This window comes from Musa acuminata, chromosome BXJ1-8 (assembly GCF_036884655.1).
Source record: "Musa acuminata AAA Group cultivar baxijiao chromosome BXJ1-8, Cavendish_Baxijiao_AAA, whole genome shotgun sequence".
In the NCBI taxonomy this organism is placed as follows: Eukaryota; Viridiplantae; Streptophyta; class Magnoliopsida; order Zingiberales; family Musaceae; genus Musa; species Musa acuminata.
Window position 1 is genome coordinate 16860645 of NC_088334.1, and position 12302 is coordinate 16872946.

The window sequence follows — 12302 nt, forward strand, 5'->3', positions numbered from 1 at the left end:
TGTTTTTTAGTATATAAATAAAGCAGCAATGCGGGCAGTATATGAGATCTTTTGCAGTAGCAAAAATGAGGAGAAAAAGATAAAAATCCAAAGAAAAAGAAAGGGAAGAAAATAAGGACAACGCAGAGAGACTGTTCTCAATCATCCAATAGTATTTTCATCTCAGGTTAGATCAAATCTACAGTAGATTCTTACTGTGATTACTTGGGGAGAATTAGAAAGGATTTAGAATTTTGTGCATAGTGACACGATCCTTGTATTCCAATTATTCTCTTGTGATTATTGTTAGGATTTTGGATAAGAGATTTAGATTTGTATATTTATTATTTTTATAGTGAATTATCTCTAACTTGTCCCATAATTTTTACCCTTCGGAGAGGTTTTTCACATATATCTTAATGTTCTACTAGTATTTATTTATATACAAAAATTTATTTCTCTTTATATCCTATCATCATCTAAATTACTCGTTTCTGGGCAAGTGTTGCTTTTGGAAGTCTAACCTAGAAGAAAATGGACCTTAAATTACTCGTTTCTGGGCAAGTGTTGCTTTTGGAAGTCTAACCTAGAAGAAAATGGACCTTATGCTGCTACCTCTTTCGCTTGTGACTGCCCAGATTGAGAGATTTGAGTTCAATTCTCAACTCAATCAATCTTGTTAAGAACCTAAATGTGATAGATTGAGCGCAGGCCATGCCAAAGATGCACAAATAGCACAAACAGTGCACTATTGTCTGAAAGTAGGATGATCATCACACGAAAATGATGCCACCCTCTAAGAAACATTTGAAAGGCTCCCTTCATTTCGTCTCCCATACCCTTCCCAGCACGCCCAGCAGAGGCAGAGCAGCAGAGCAAACCTGCCTTGCGCTCCTCCAAGCCTGCATCTCCCTACGACACCTCCTACAAACCACCGCCTTCATCATCAAATCCGGCCTCCAATCCAACCCCCTCGTCCTCACCAAATTTGCTGCCGCTTCCTCCTCCCTTGACGCCCTCGAGGTCGCCACGTCCCTCCTCTTCTCCCCCCATGCCTCCACTCACCTCTACGACGCCTTCCTATTCAACACCGTCATCCGTTCCCATGCCCAGTCCGACCGCCTTGGAGAAAGACGGTTGGCCATTTCTTATTTCTCCGCCATGCTCCGCTGCAGGTTGCTCCCCAACAAGTTCACCTTCCCCTTCCTCCTCAAGGCCTGTGCCAGCCTGCCGGAACCTACTAGCGTCGGAGCCCAAGTCCACGCATGTGTTGTGAAATATGGGTATAGCTCTGATCAGTACGTCCAGAACACACTCATCCATATGTACTCGGGAGCTCCCAGCAGTCTCGATTTTGCCCGGGAATTGTTTGATAGAATGCCCAAGACAAGTCCTGTCACGTGGAGTGCGATGATCGGGGGCTACGTCCGGTCGGGCTTCTCCGACAAAGCTGTGGCTCTCTTTCGTGAGATGCAGGGCAGAGGCATCCAACCCGACGAGATCACGGTCATATTGGTGCTCTCTGCTTGTGCTGACCTAGGGGCGCTCGAACTCGTGAGATGGCTCGGGTCGTATGTCGAAAGGGAAAACATTCCAAAGGCTTTACCTTTGTGCAACGCACTACTGGACGCTCTTGCCAAGTGTGGGGACGTCGATGGGGCGGTGGCTCTCTTCGAGCAGATGCATGCGAAGAGCATCGTGTCGTGGACGTCCGTGATCGATGGCCTCGCCTTCCACGGGCGTGGCAAGGAAGCAGTTCGAGTCTTTGAGATGATGAAGGGTGCCGGGGTGGTTCCTGACGGTGTGGCATTTATCAGTGTGCTCACTGCTTGTTGTCATTCCGGCATGGTCGACGAGGGCCGCCACTATTTCGATTCTATGAAGAGTGACTTGGGCATCGAGCCTCAGATCGAGCATTATGGATGTATGGTTGATCTGTTCAGTAGAGTGGGTATGGTTGAACGAGCACTGGAGTTTGTCAGAACAATGCCGATGGAGCCGAGCCCGGTGATCTGGAGGATGCTCATCGGTGCTTGTCGTGTGCATGGCAGGCTGGAGCTTGGTGAGAGGATCGCCAAGCACCTACTTGAGGAGGATCCGGTGCAGGATTCAACCTATGTGGTTTTGTCGAACTTGTACGCTTTGAGAAGACAATGGCAAAAGAAATGGGAGACTAGGAGAGCCATGAGCGAGCGTGGGATCAGAAAGGTACCGGGATGTAGTTTGGTGGAGCTGAACGGTGAGATATACGAGTTCATTGCCGGAGATGAGTCGCAATTGCAATACAGGGGAGTTCATGAGATGTTGGAGGAGATAGGGAGGAAAATAAAGTTAGCAGGTTATGTTCCTAGGAAGACGGAGGTGCTGCTCGACATTGATGAAGAGGACAAGGAGGACGCACTGCATTGGCACAGTGAGAAGTTAGCCGTTGCTTTTGTCTTGTTGAAGACCCCTCCCGGAACACGTATTAGGATTGTGAAGAACTTGCGTGTCTGTGGGGATTGCCATGCTGCTTTTAAGTTTATCTCCAAGGTATATGATAGAGAGATTGTAGTGAGGGACAGGAATCGTTTCCATTGTTTCGAAAATGGTGCATGTTCATGCAAGGATTTCTGGTGATCGAAAGCTTTTTACATGTTTCAGATTTTTTTTGTTTTGTTTCGTTTTGGTGAGAGTCAATTTGTTAAAAAGTTGGTGAAGCTAATCAGTTAATGCTCTTTCACTGTTTGATTAATTTGCCTATATTTGATATAGATTTTAAAAAGATTTTCATAATTGTTGTCGATGCTGGCTGAGGTATACGATGAAATGTGGCCGATCGTGATGAGATAGATGCGCGTGAGGATCAATGACTAAGTGATTGATCAGATGCAACGGTAATACCGGACGAACTTAATTCTTCTTGGCATTTTACTATCGAGTCAAATCTTCCTTTTTTTTTGTTTTATTCTCTTGTGTTGATGTCAGGTAAATTCAATTAAGATTCGGCATGATATATTTTATTTGAGATGATTTATTAACTAACTTGGGTACACATTTGGTGTTTAATGGATTTTAACGATACGTCCGTCCGATCGTAGACTTGTGATTTAATTTATTGGATACTTGTGGTGACTCCGTGCGACGCATTAATTTAGGCCACGACAGTACCACAGAAAGTAATCGATAAATTATGCCACTCCCCAATAACTTGTTCTACCTCTTTCTTTTTCCGGATCAATGCAAAGGCCAAATCAAAGCCGTCGATACAGAAATCATTGGTGTCTATTGGTAAGCTTTTTAGCATAAACTAATAGCATTATTGGACAAGATCAAGTGGATCAGACGCCATGTTGAAAGCATGTTTGTACTTGGGTAAATTGATGCGTACACGATGCGTCGTAGTATACGAAGAAGCATCATCTCCCCAACTAGTAAGTAGTATTATAACAAGCGTGGTTGCAGCTGACGGGAGTCGGGTGCAGGAGCGACTGATGGAGATAACGTATGCCACCTCCAGTAATCTGGATCTCGCCGACGGTGTCGTCGGCATGGACATGGCGGCTTGGGAGGTCCGGTCGGAGCGGCCATGGCCGTCACTGCATTCCTCCTCGGCCCCTCCGGTGTCGCGGTGGTGGTCCAGCCTGAAGGCCATGACGGCCACGGAGTGGCTAGAGATGTTGCTCCCCTGCACACGGTGGATCTGTAGGTATCGTTCCGGCGACTATCTGGAGTTGGACCTCACGGCTGGGGTCACCGTCGGTGTCATGCTCGTGCCTCAGGTGAAATCATCATCCATCTTTTGAACGAGTATGTCGAGTGTTACAGGGACGACTACCATGCTCATTGATGCATTTTGATCGATATCCTATTTATCAAGTTAGGATGTCATTATATTTCAATTTCTCTTTTAGTTCTCTATTAATTCTTTGCTTAAATATTCGAAACTAAAAAAACAAAAACAAAAGCAAAAGCTTATCAATGATTAAGATTATAAAAAAAAAAACATACGAAATAATAAAATATAAAACAAATTTAAAATTCAAAACAGGTGGGATCACGGTGCTATGTCAAATCATAAAATAATAATATTTCAATCAATTATATTATATTATATTATATTATATTATTAAAAAATTAGAAACTTAAAAATAGTAAAAAGTTAAAGCAATAATTAATATACACCTTATTTGCTGGTATCCGTCTTAGAATATAAATTCATTTCATACGTAAACTTTTAATCTTTCACTATTTTAACATAATTTAAATCGAAGTGTGTCAAAATTAATTGAAATATCATTAAAAAACTCAAATTTTTTTTTTTAAAATTAACATAGAAAATATCAATATTTTTTAAAATAATTTGTTAAACATTTTTTTATAAAAAAATATAATTGTATTATTATTTTTTGTTTAAAAAAATAATTCAATACCAGTGTTATTAGAATCCACAAGTGGTTGATTGACCCGAAATTCAATACCAATTTTGGATCCACATTCTACGAAACCAATGTAATATATTTGAAAACAGTTCGACCAGATGACTTAAATAAATAAAAACCATTTTATAGATATTTTCTTATATTATATGTTTCATGATTTTTTTTATTTAATTTGAGTTCTTGTTAATATTTTTATTAATTTAAAATATATTAAAATACGGAAATGAGGACTTAAGTATGAAGTAAATTGTTATGGTGCATATAATTAATTATCTTTTGATATGTTAAATCATTTAATTTTATTTTATTAAAATATTAGTGAAAATATTATTATTTATTCATGCATTATTATATGGTCTTGATTAACATGTAATAGTTTATTGCTTTAGTCTTGAATATTATTGTTTTTACATAATAATTTACGAGTAGTATTTACGTTATTATACTTGATATGTTTTTTTTTTATTTTAATTTATTATTCTTATTTTTTATTTTTACCAATCCAAATATCCATTTGAGCATTATTTATTTCGATTAACTGCCAGAGCGTAATATCCACTTTGAACCCACATAAAAAGCATGGGTCTAAATGGTTTGATCTGGTTCGATTAAAGGGAAGATTAGATTCGGAAAGGAGGAAAAAAGGTGACTAGTGTTTTTTTTCTAAAGAATCGTGCCTTTTCTAAAAAAAAAAGTCGTCAAAATGAAAACTAAAATGCGTGCCTCCTTTTCTAAAGAATCGTCGAAAAGAAGGATATCAAAATCCAAGGCGAAAAAAAAAAAAAAAAAATTGATCTCAGCGGGTTACCGATGAAGGATAGATATTCGAGTTTATCGGCACATATGATATGATATGTTTATCGGCACAGCATGTTAGCGTTTAGGCACACGATAGATATTCGAGTTTAAAACATGGCATGGTTATACGCTTAATGTCATATGCATTTCCTAAAATATAAATATGAATCAATCGGACGGAGAAGTAAACTGACGATGTCAAAATGGGCAGGCGATGTCGTACGCTAAGTTGGCTGGTCTGCATCCGATTTACGGGCTATGTGAGCGTCCACAACTCTCTCCTCTCTCTCTCTCTCTCTCTCCTTCCGCCGTGGCAGCAGCAGCAGCAGCAGCAGCATCTAACGTTAACAGCTCGTGTCCACAGATTCCGGCTTCGTTCCCATATTTGTTTACGCCGTGTTCGGCTCGTCTCGTCAGCTGGCAATTGGTCCCGTAACGTTGGTGTCGCTCCTCGTGTCCAACGTCTTGGGTGGCATTGTGGATCCCTCGGATGAACTGTACACGGAGCTTGCCATCTTACTGGCGTTCATGGTTGGAGTGTTGGAATGCCTGTTGGGGCTTCTCAGGTTTCTGACTCTTTTTTTTATTTCTTCACATGAAACAACAGTATTTTATTTTAGCAAGTAATATATACGCTTTGACACTAATAATCTATTATTATTTACATATTAGGTAATGGAATAACCTTGCTTTTGTTTGGGCTTTATTTCTAACTCTCGGTTCGATGTGCAATTTATTTGTTGACGACTTGTGTTGAAATCATACGTCGGAAACGTTACTCTCACCGTTTGTTATGTTGCTGCTGCAGACTCGGTTGGCTACTTCGATTCATCAGCCACTCTGTGATCTCCGGCTTTATTTCTTCCTCAGCCATTATAATTGCTTTGTCCCAAGCAAAATACTTCCTGGGGTACGACATCGTTCAGAGCAGCAGAATCTTTCCATTGACAGAAAGTATCATCGCTGGAGCCAGTGATGTAATCGTTCATCTTCCGATCACTGCAGTTACTATTCTTCCGAGGAACGCTGGCTTTTCGTTTCATTCCTGTTTAATGCTTGTTTGTGTGCAGTTCTCCTGGTCCCCATTTCTGATGGGATCTGTCATTCTCACCTTGATCACTCTCATGAAGCACTTGGTAGGTACTCGGACACTCTCCCCAATCCCATTTTGCGTTGAAGTAAAAAAGATTGATGTCTCATCTCACTCAAATTTTGCAGGGCAAAACGAAAAAGAACTTGAAATTCCTCAGATCATCAGGGCCACTCACGGCAGTCGTTCTCGGCACAGCTTTTGTGAAATCCTTCCATCCACCTTCGATTTCTGTGGTGGCGCATCTCTCCCCGATCTTGATGAGATCATTCGGTTTCTTCTTCATTAACCATTTTTTATAGCATTTGGTATGTTGTCATCGTTCTTAGGTAGGTGAAATACCTCAAGGCTTGCCGACTTTTCATATTCCTAGAGAATTTCAGCATCTGAAATCACTCATTTCAACCGCATTTCTGATCACTGGTGTGGCCATTTTGGTACGATATCTTCTTGTCATTCTCTGTCACTCTTAATTCTTTTGATCACCAAGAGTTTCCAATTTTTAGGAATCTGTGGGGATTGCGAAAGCTTTGGCAGCAAAGAATGGTTATGAGTTGGACCCTAATCAAGAAGTATATTGAGGAGCCCTTCTGTTTGTTTTCTGCAGCTCTCATTATCTACCAATACTTGTTACATACATATTTTTGGCATTTAGAACACAAAAGTACCTATAAATAAATATTCTTCTGGTTTTCCATAATTGCCACGTAGGCGTTACTAACTATAGGAAACTGTTAATTATTACAAGATGTGCTGCAATGTAATTTTTATCCCTTCCTTTCATTGCCGTAGAACAACTTGAACCGTTTGATAACGAGATGTATCGTTTACGATTTTGAACAAAGGTTCTTCTCCTTGGCATTCATTGTCCAAAACATTGGTGTGGAGATAAATTCTTAGTAGATCTGCAGCATCTTTTCAGCTTCTGATCATCTTAGTATACACTTGGAATTTGCATTCATCAATAAAACACTGCATCTTTATCACACAATATGATTTCGATGCAAAAAGTTGAAGCGAGGCTGATATACAAACTTGTTGTTTCACTTCTTAAAAAGGATAAAAGCTCTTTATATTCCTTCTGCAGCTATTTGGTCTTGGCATGGCAAATATCTGCGGTTCATTTTTCTCCGCATATCCTGCAACAGGTGACTCTTTTAATTTTGTTCATCGTATCGCTGGCACTAATGAATATAATTTCCCCGTTTTCACTGATAGAAATTGTTTCTCTCTCTTATGATCATTGAAATGTTTTTTCAAGGTTCCTTTTCCAGATCAGCTGTAAATAATGAGAGTGGAGCACAGACTGGATTATCTGGAATCATAACAGGTCTTACAATTGGTTGTGCACTTCTTTTTCTAACACCCTGGTTCAGAGATATACCTCAGGTAACTTTGATCTTAATTTCAAAGAGAACACAACTTTTTCTTGGAAGGAATACAGAGATCTGCAACACAAGCTACGTAACATCATAAAGTTATCGTAGATCAAAGGCAGGATACAAGATCCACTAAGCTTATTCGAGCACATAAACCACAAAGAGAACTCATCCAACATAGTAATGGGAGATCATTGTATAGGTAAGGTTATAGGATCCATCAAACTTGTCCATGGTTACAGACCGTAGAAGAAATGAGAAGAAATGGAATCCAAGAGATGTTCTACGATCCAAGGGATGACGGTAGGAAAGAAAAGAACAAATTGACTAGTATTAAATATATTTATATGTTGAAATGGATTTGACTGACAGAATAAGATAAATTTATCGGTTCTGAATATATATATATATATATATATATATATATATATATATATATATATATATATATATATATATATATATAATATGAAACTTTAGCTTAGAACTTGTATCAGTCCTGCTTTATCTGAGGAAAGACATCATCTTTACCTGGCAGAGAGAGCTCTTTATCACTTTTTGACTCTTTTCTTTATTCATATCTATCATGTTAATGACTTTTACGAAATTTTCATTTTCTAATTGTTGCACATTCTTTTTCAGTGTTATTGACAATTTTGCATGTTTCTGCTCTGCTGACATTCCTTCGGCTGTGTTTCTTTTCAGTGTGCATTGGCTGCCATTGTGGTTTCTGTTGGAATAAGTCTTGTAAGTCCAAACGTACAATAAGGTTTTGCAGCTTGGCATTGATAATTTGTACGCTTAGTGAGTTACATAAATAATTTGTGAATCTTGTGGTTGGACATCATAAAATGCTTGAACATTTAGTGATAATTCCATGATAAATCTATAAGGATTTAACAGCACAGTTGTTTTGCACTCTAATTTATATGTTCCGTTTTATTTTTAGGTGGATTACGAGAAAGCCATGTTCTTGTGGCAAGTAGACAAGAAAGACTTCCTCCTTTGGATGCTCACCTGTTTAGCCACGTTGTTTCTTGGCACCGAGATTGGTGTGCTTGTTGGGGTAAGATTTTACCTGCAGCTTTCGACTGCCTTATGTTATGGTTTTCTTCACAAACCATGAAAACCACACTAATAATTCTTATGGGTTGTACAAATCTCTTGATACATTACACACATTTTTGGTGCTATTTTGTCAATCTAATGAAGCTTTTCTTGACAAAGAACATAAAAGAAAATTATCTGATCACTACCAATAGATGTAGTCAACGACAAGAAAATTATTTGCCTACATAATTGAAGCCTTTCGTATGCGTTGCCTATTTTTGACAAACGAAAAGAAAAAGATGCTTTATTATAAAGCAACTTTATTGATTTTCTTATTCTTAGGGTAATAGAAACTGTTGGAAATGAAACTCGAAAGGCGATAATACGATATGCTTCAATAATCTAGAAAGAAGATGATGAAAACTGAAATGGGCATATGTATTAACAAAAAAAATCATGTTCTTGCCCCTAAGTTTATTAGGTCACTCAAAACCAACCCTTTCTCAAGTATAAACTTTAATTTAATATTTTTAAATAATAATAACATGCAAAATAATTATATAAGGACACTATGGTAAAGGAATTTTTGTTGAACGAGGATGATGTAAAGATGTAGTAGACAGTCTCTAGGTGATATTTGATGTTGTTTACTTTCTTCTATAATATGACTGCTAAATTCAATTCAAAGAACAACCGAGCCCTCAACCGGAAAAATCTCTGTGCATGGCATGAGTTGGAATCCTTAACATTCCAGGGTTCTGATCTTCCATGCATAATGGATTAGTTGTTTCTGAAAATTAAAAGTGCTTTGTGAGTTATAAGACAAGGATTTGCAACTATGATTATGATTATCTTTTACATACTGCAGGTGTTCTCATCCCTTGCATTTGTCATTCATGAATCCGCGAATCCTTGTATCGGTTAGTATGCTTCGATTGATCAGTGAGTAAGCTTAAAACTTTCCGTAAAATTTCACTTGTACATCTAACAACAACAATAAAGTAACTCGACATTGGATTGTCACATTTTCTCATGTTTAGAAATCATTTGAGTTCACCATTTTCTCTGTAATTGCCACCCAAATAGAATTAATGTTACTTTTGAAGTTCTTTTCACAAGCTGTTGTCAGCAAAAACTATTTCAAATCCTGTATGGATATGGCAGTATAAAGATGAAATTATACATTTTACTTCAGTCTCTTTTGTTAATACTCTTGGAGAATCGAACCACATTATTAACCATAATCATTTCTTCTATGACTTTTAAATCTGAATCTGTAAAAGGTGCTCACTTATTTCACAGATTAATGGCTGCTGCGAGCAGAATAGTAATCATGCAAAACATTATTCTTTCCTACTACTCTACTTGAACTAGTTGCAATATTATATCATCAACATAATATCATGGATATATTCCAGTGATGTAATCATGTCAAGTACTTGCAGCTATCTTAGGTCGGCTTCCTGGAACTACCATATACAGAAACATCGACCAATACCCAGAAGCATGTCTGTATCGAGGGATTGTCGTCATTCGAATTGAAGCACCCATTTATTTTGCAAATATCAGCTACCTCAAGGACAGGTGATGACATAAACTACTTTTATAGAGCAAAAGTTGTTTTCTCACAAAATTTTCCACGTTAACTGCAATATCCATGATAATCCGTTTGCAGGCTCAGAGAATTCGAGCTCGTTATCTCGAAGAACAGAAAGTGGGAACCACAAGCTTCAAGAATACATTTTGTGATCATTGAGATGGCATGTAAGTCCACAAACTTTTCACGAGGAGCCCTAAGTCTTCTTTTGGCAGAAAAAGTTGATATCTCTAATTTGATGTTTCAATTGTCAATCACATGAGTTAGATATCGATAAGAGATGGTTTTGTCAGTCCTACAATATCTTCATTCCACTAGTAAATCTCCAATCCAAACACTGGATAATGCTCTTCACCTAAAGTCTTCTGAGACTTGAAGTTCCTTTACGAACAATGAATATTACTCTTCACAGTGAATAAAAGTCTCTGACATTTCCAAATTGTCCCGAAAAAGACTTCTCCCTGACCACTTTTAGATCTTCATGTCATATTATCCTATGAGAGTGCACGGAATTACACTGCTCCAAACATCTAAGGATGCATTGTCGTTACAAAATTTTATGTGTGTGATGTTCCTCATGAGGTTGAAATAACTGAGATCAGAGGCTAGGTGAGGTGTGGAGTTCATCGTGTCAAAAATTTCCAGTCAAATGAATCCTACATCGCCTAAAGATTTGAAATTTTGGATCATCATATACTTAAGTCTTGTTGACTGTCTTCGCTGCAAACAAGCTCATAATTACTTGGTATGTAAGTACTGATATAAGAGCTCATAGCATCAAATGAAGAAGAGAGGAAAGAGGGAAAGAGAGGTATAGTTCCATCCAAGACAACAAAGATCAAATACTGGGATTGTTGTTTCATCAGAGTCATACCGGTAAACAAAACTTCCTTGGTACATCTGCTTACACTTGCATTGCTGCAGCTGTCCCATATATAGACTCCAGCGCCGTAGAAGCTCTCAAAGATTTGCATCAAGAATACAAACTGCATGAGGTGCAGGTCGGTATTCTTTAAACATAGTATTCTTCTATTCCTCAAATGATACAGTGGTATAACCGATGCACTGAATGCCTGCAGATTGCCATTTCGAATCCAAACCAAAAGGTTCTGATGACTCTCGCGAGATCACATCTCATTGAGCTGATTGGCAAAAGCTGGTTCTTCGTGAGTGTGCATGATGCTGTCAAAGCATGTATTCAGCAAGCGCCCAACTTAATGGGAACATCACCAGGAGGAAGAAGAGATGCTACTCAAACTAGTCAACCTGATCTTGTGCAAAAGCTATGGAAACAAGAGGATGAATCTGCTGTTGAGTGGGAGTACCTCTTGCCCCAGGAGGAGGAGACTTGACTACATGTTTTGCGATGCTCTTCTAACAAATGCCTTATGATTGGTTTATTAAAAGGAAAATTGAAGCCCTTCCAACATATTAAACTGCTTACGAGACATTCCTATGTGAGATTCTGGTTTCATATCTTTCTGGATGTAATATTTCTTCTCGTGCTATGACAGTAAAAGAAAATATATTTTACGTTGTTATACTCTTTATGGGTTTTATGTAAACATAGTGAAAATTAATCGATTGTTACTATTTGTTGATAAATGTCATTTGCTTCATGTAAACAAAGGTTGATATGTTACGATGTTAACTCTCAATATTTTCAGAGGTGAACAAGAGGGAGAAACTAGCACTGGTGCTATCGTTTTCGGTTGCCAACTATAAACTGTCATTGGAGAGGGTTTTTTTTATTTACTTTATTTCTTTTAATGTACAGGAAGGCTTCTATATACTATCCACATCTTCTCTGCTTGTGTTTGAGAGTTTTTATTTATTTATTTTATTTCTTTTAGTGTATAGGCAGGCTTCTATATACTATCCACATCTTCTTTGCTTGTGTTTGAGAGTGTTTTTTTATTTACTTTATTTCTTTTAGTGTACAGGCTTCTATATTATACTATCCACATCTTATTTGCTCGTATTTTTAG

General features: G+C 38.1%; 2 protein-coding genes across 2 annotated transcripts; both read left to right on the forward strand.

Annotated features, from left to right (window-relative positions):
* The first annotated feature begins 576 nt into the window (after positions 1 to 576).
* On the forward strand, positions 577 to 2623 carry LOC135589026 (pentatricopeptide repeat-containing protein At4g21065-like). The gene has a single exon (XM_065081347.1). It carries the CDS (start codon positions 763 to 765, stop codon positions 2596 to 2598), a length of 1836 nt encoding a protein of 611 aa, XP_064937419.1. The 5' UTR covers positions 577 to 762; the 3' UTR covers positions 2599 to 2623.
* An 815-nt stretch (positions 2624 to 3438) lies between these two features.
* LOC135587642 (sulfate transporter 4.1, chloroplastic-like) lies at positions 3439 to 11899 on the forward strand. The gene is made up of 17 exons (XM_065079270.1): positions 3439 to 3740; positions 5410 to 5458; positions 5563 to 5764; positions 6007 to 6175; positions 6269 to 6334; positions 6417 to 6524; positions 6618 to 6725; positions 6795 to 6860; positions 7376 to 7436; positions 7550 to 7677; positions 8373 to 8414; positions 8617 to 8733; positions 9586 to 9637; positions 10163 to 10301; positions 10393 to 10481; positions 11239 to 11315; positions 11394 to 11899. Exons 1-17 carry the CDS (start codon positions 3453 to 3455, stop codon positions 11664 to 11666), a joined length of 2034 nt encoding a protein of 677 aa, XP_064935342.1. The 5' UTR covers positions 3439 to 3452; the 3' UTR covers positions 11667 to 11899.
* Positions 11900 to 12302: the final 403 nt, after the last annotated feature.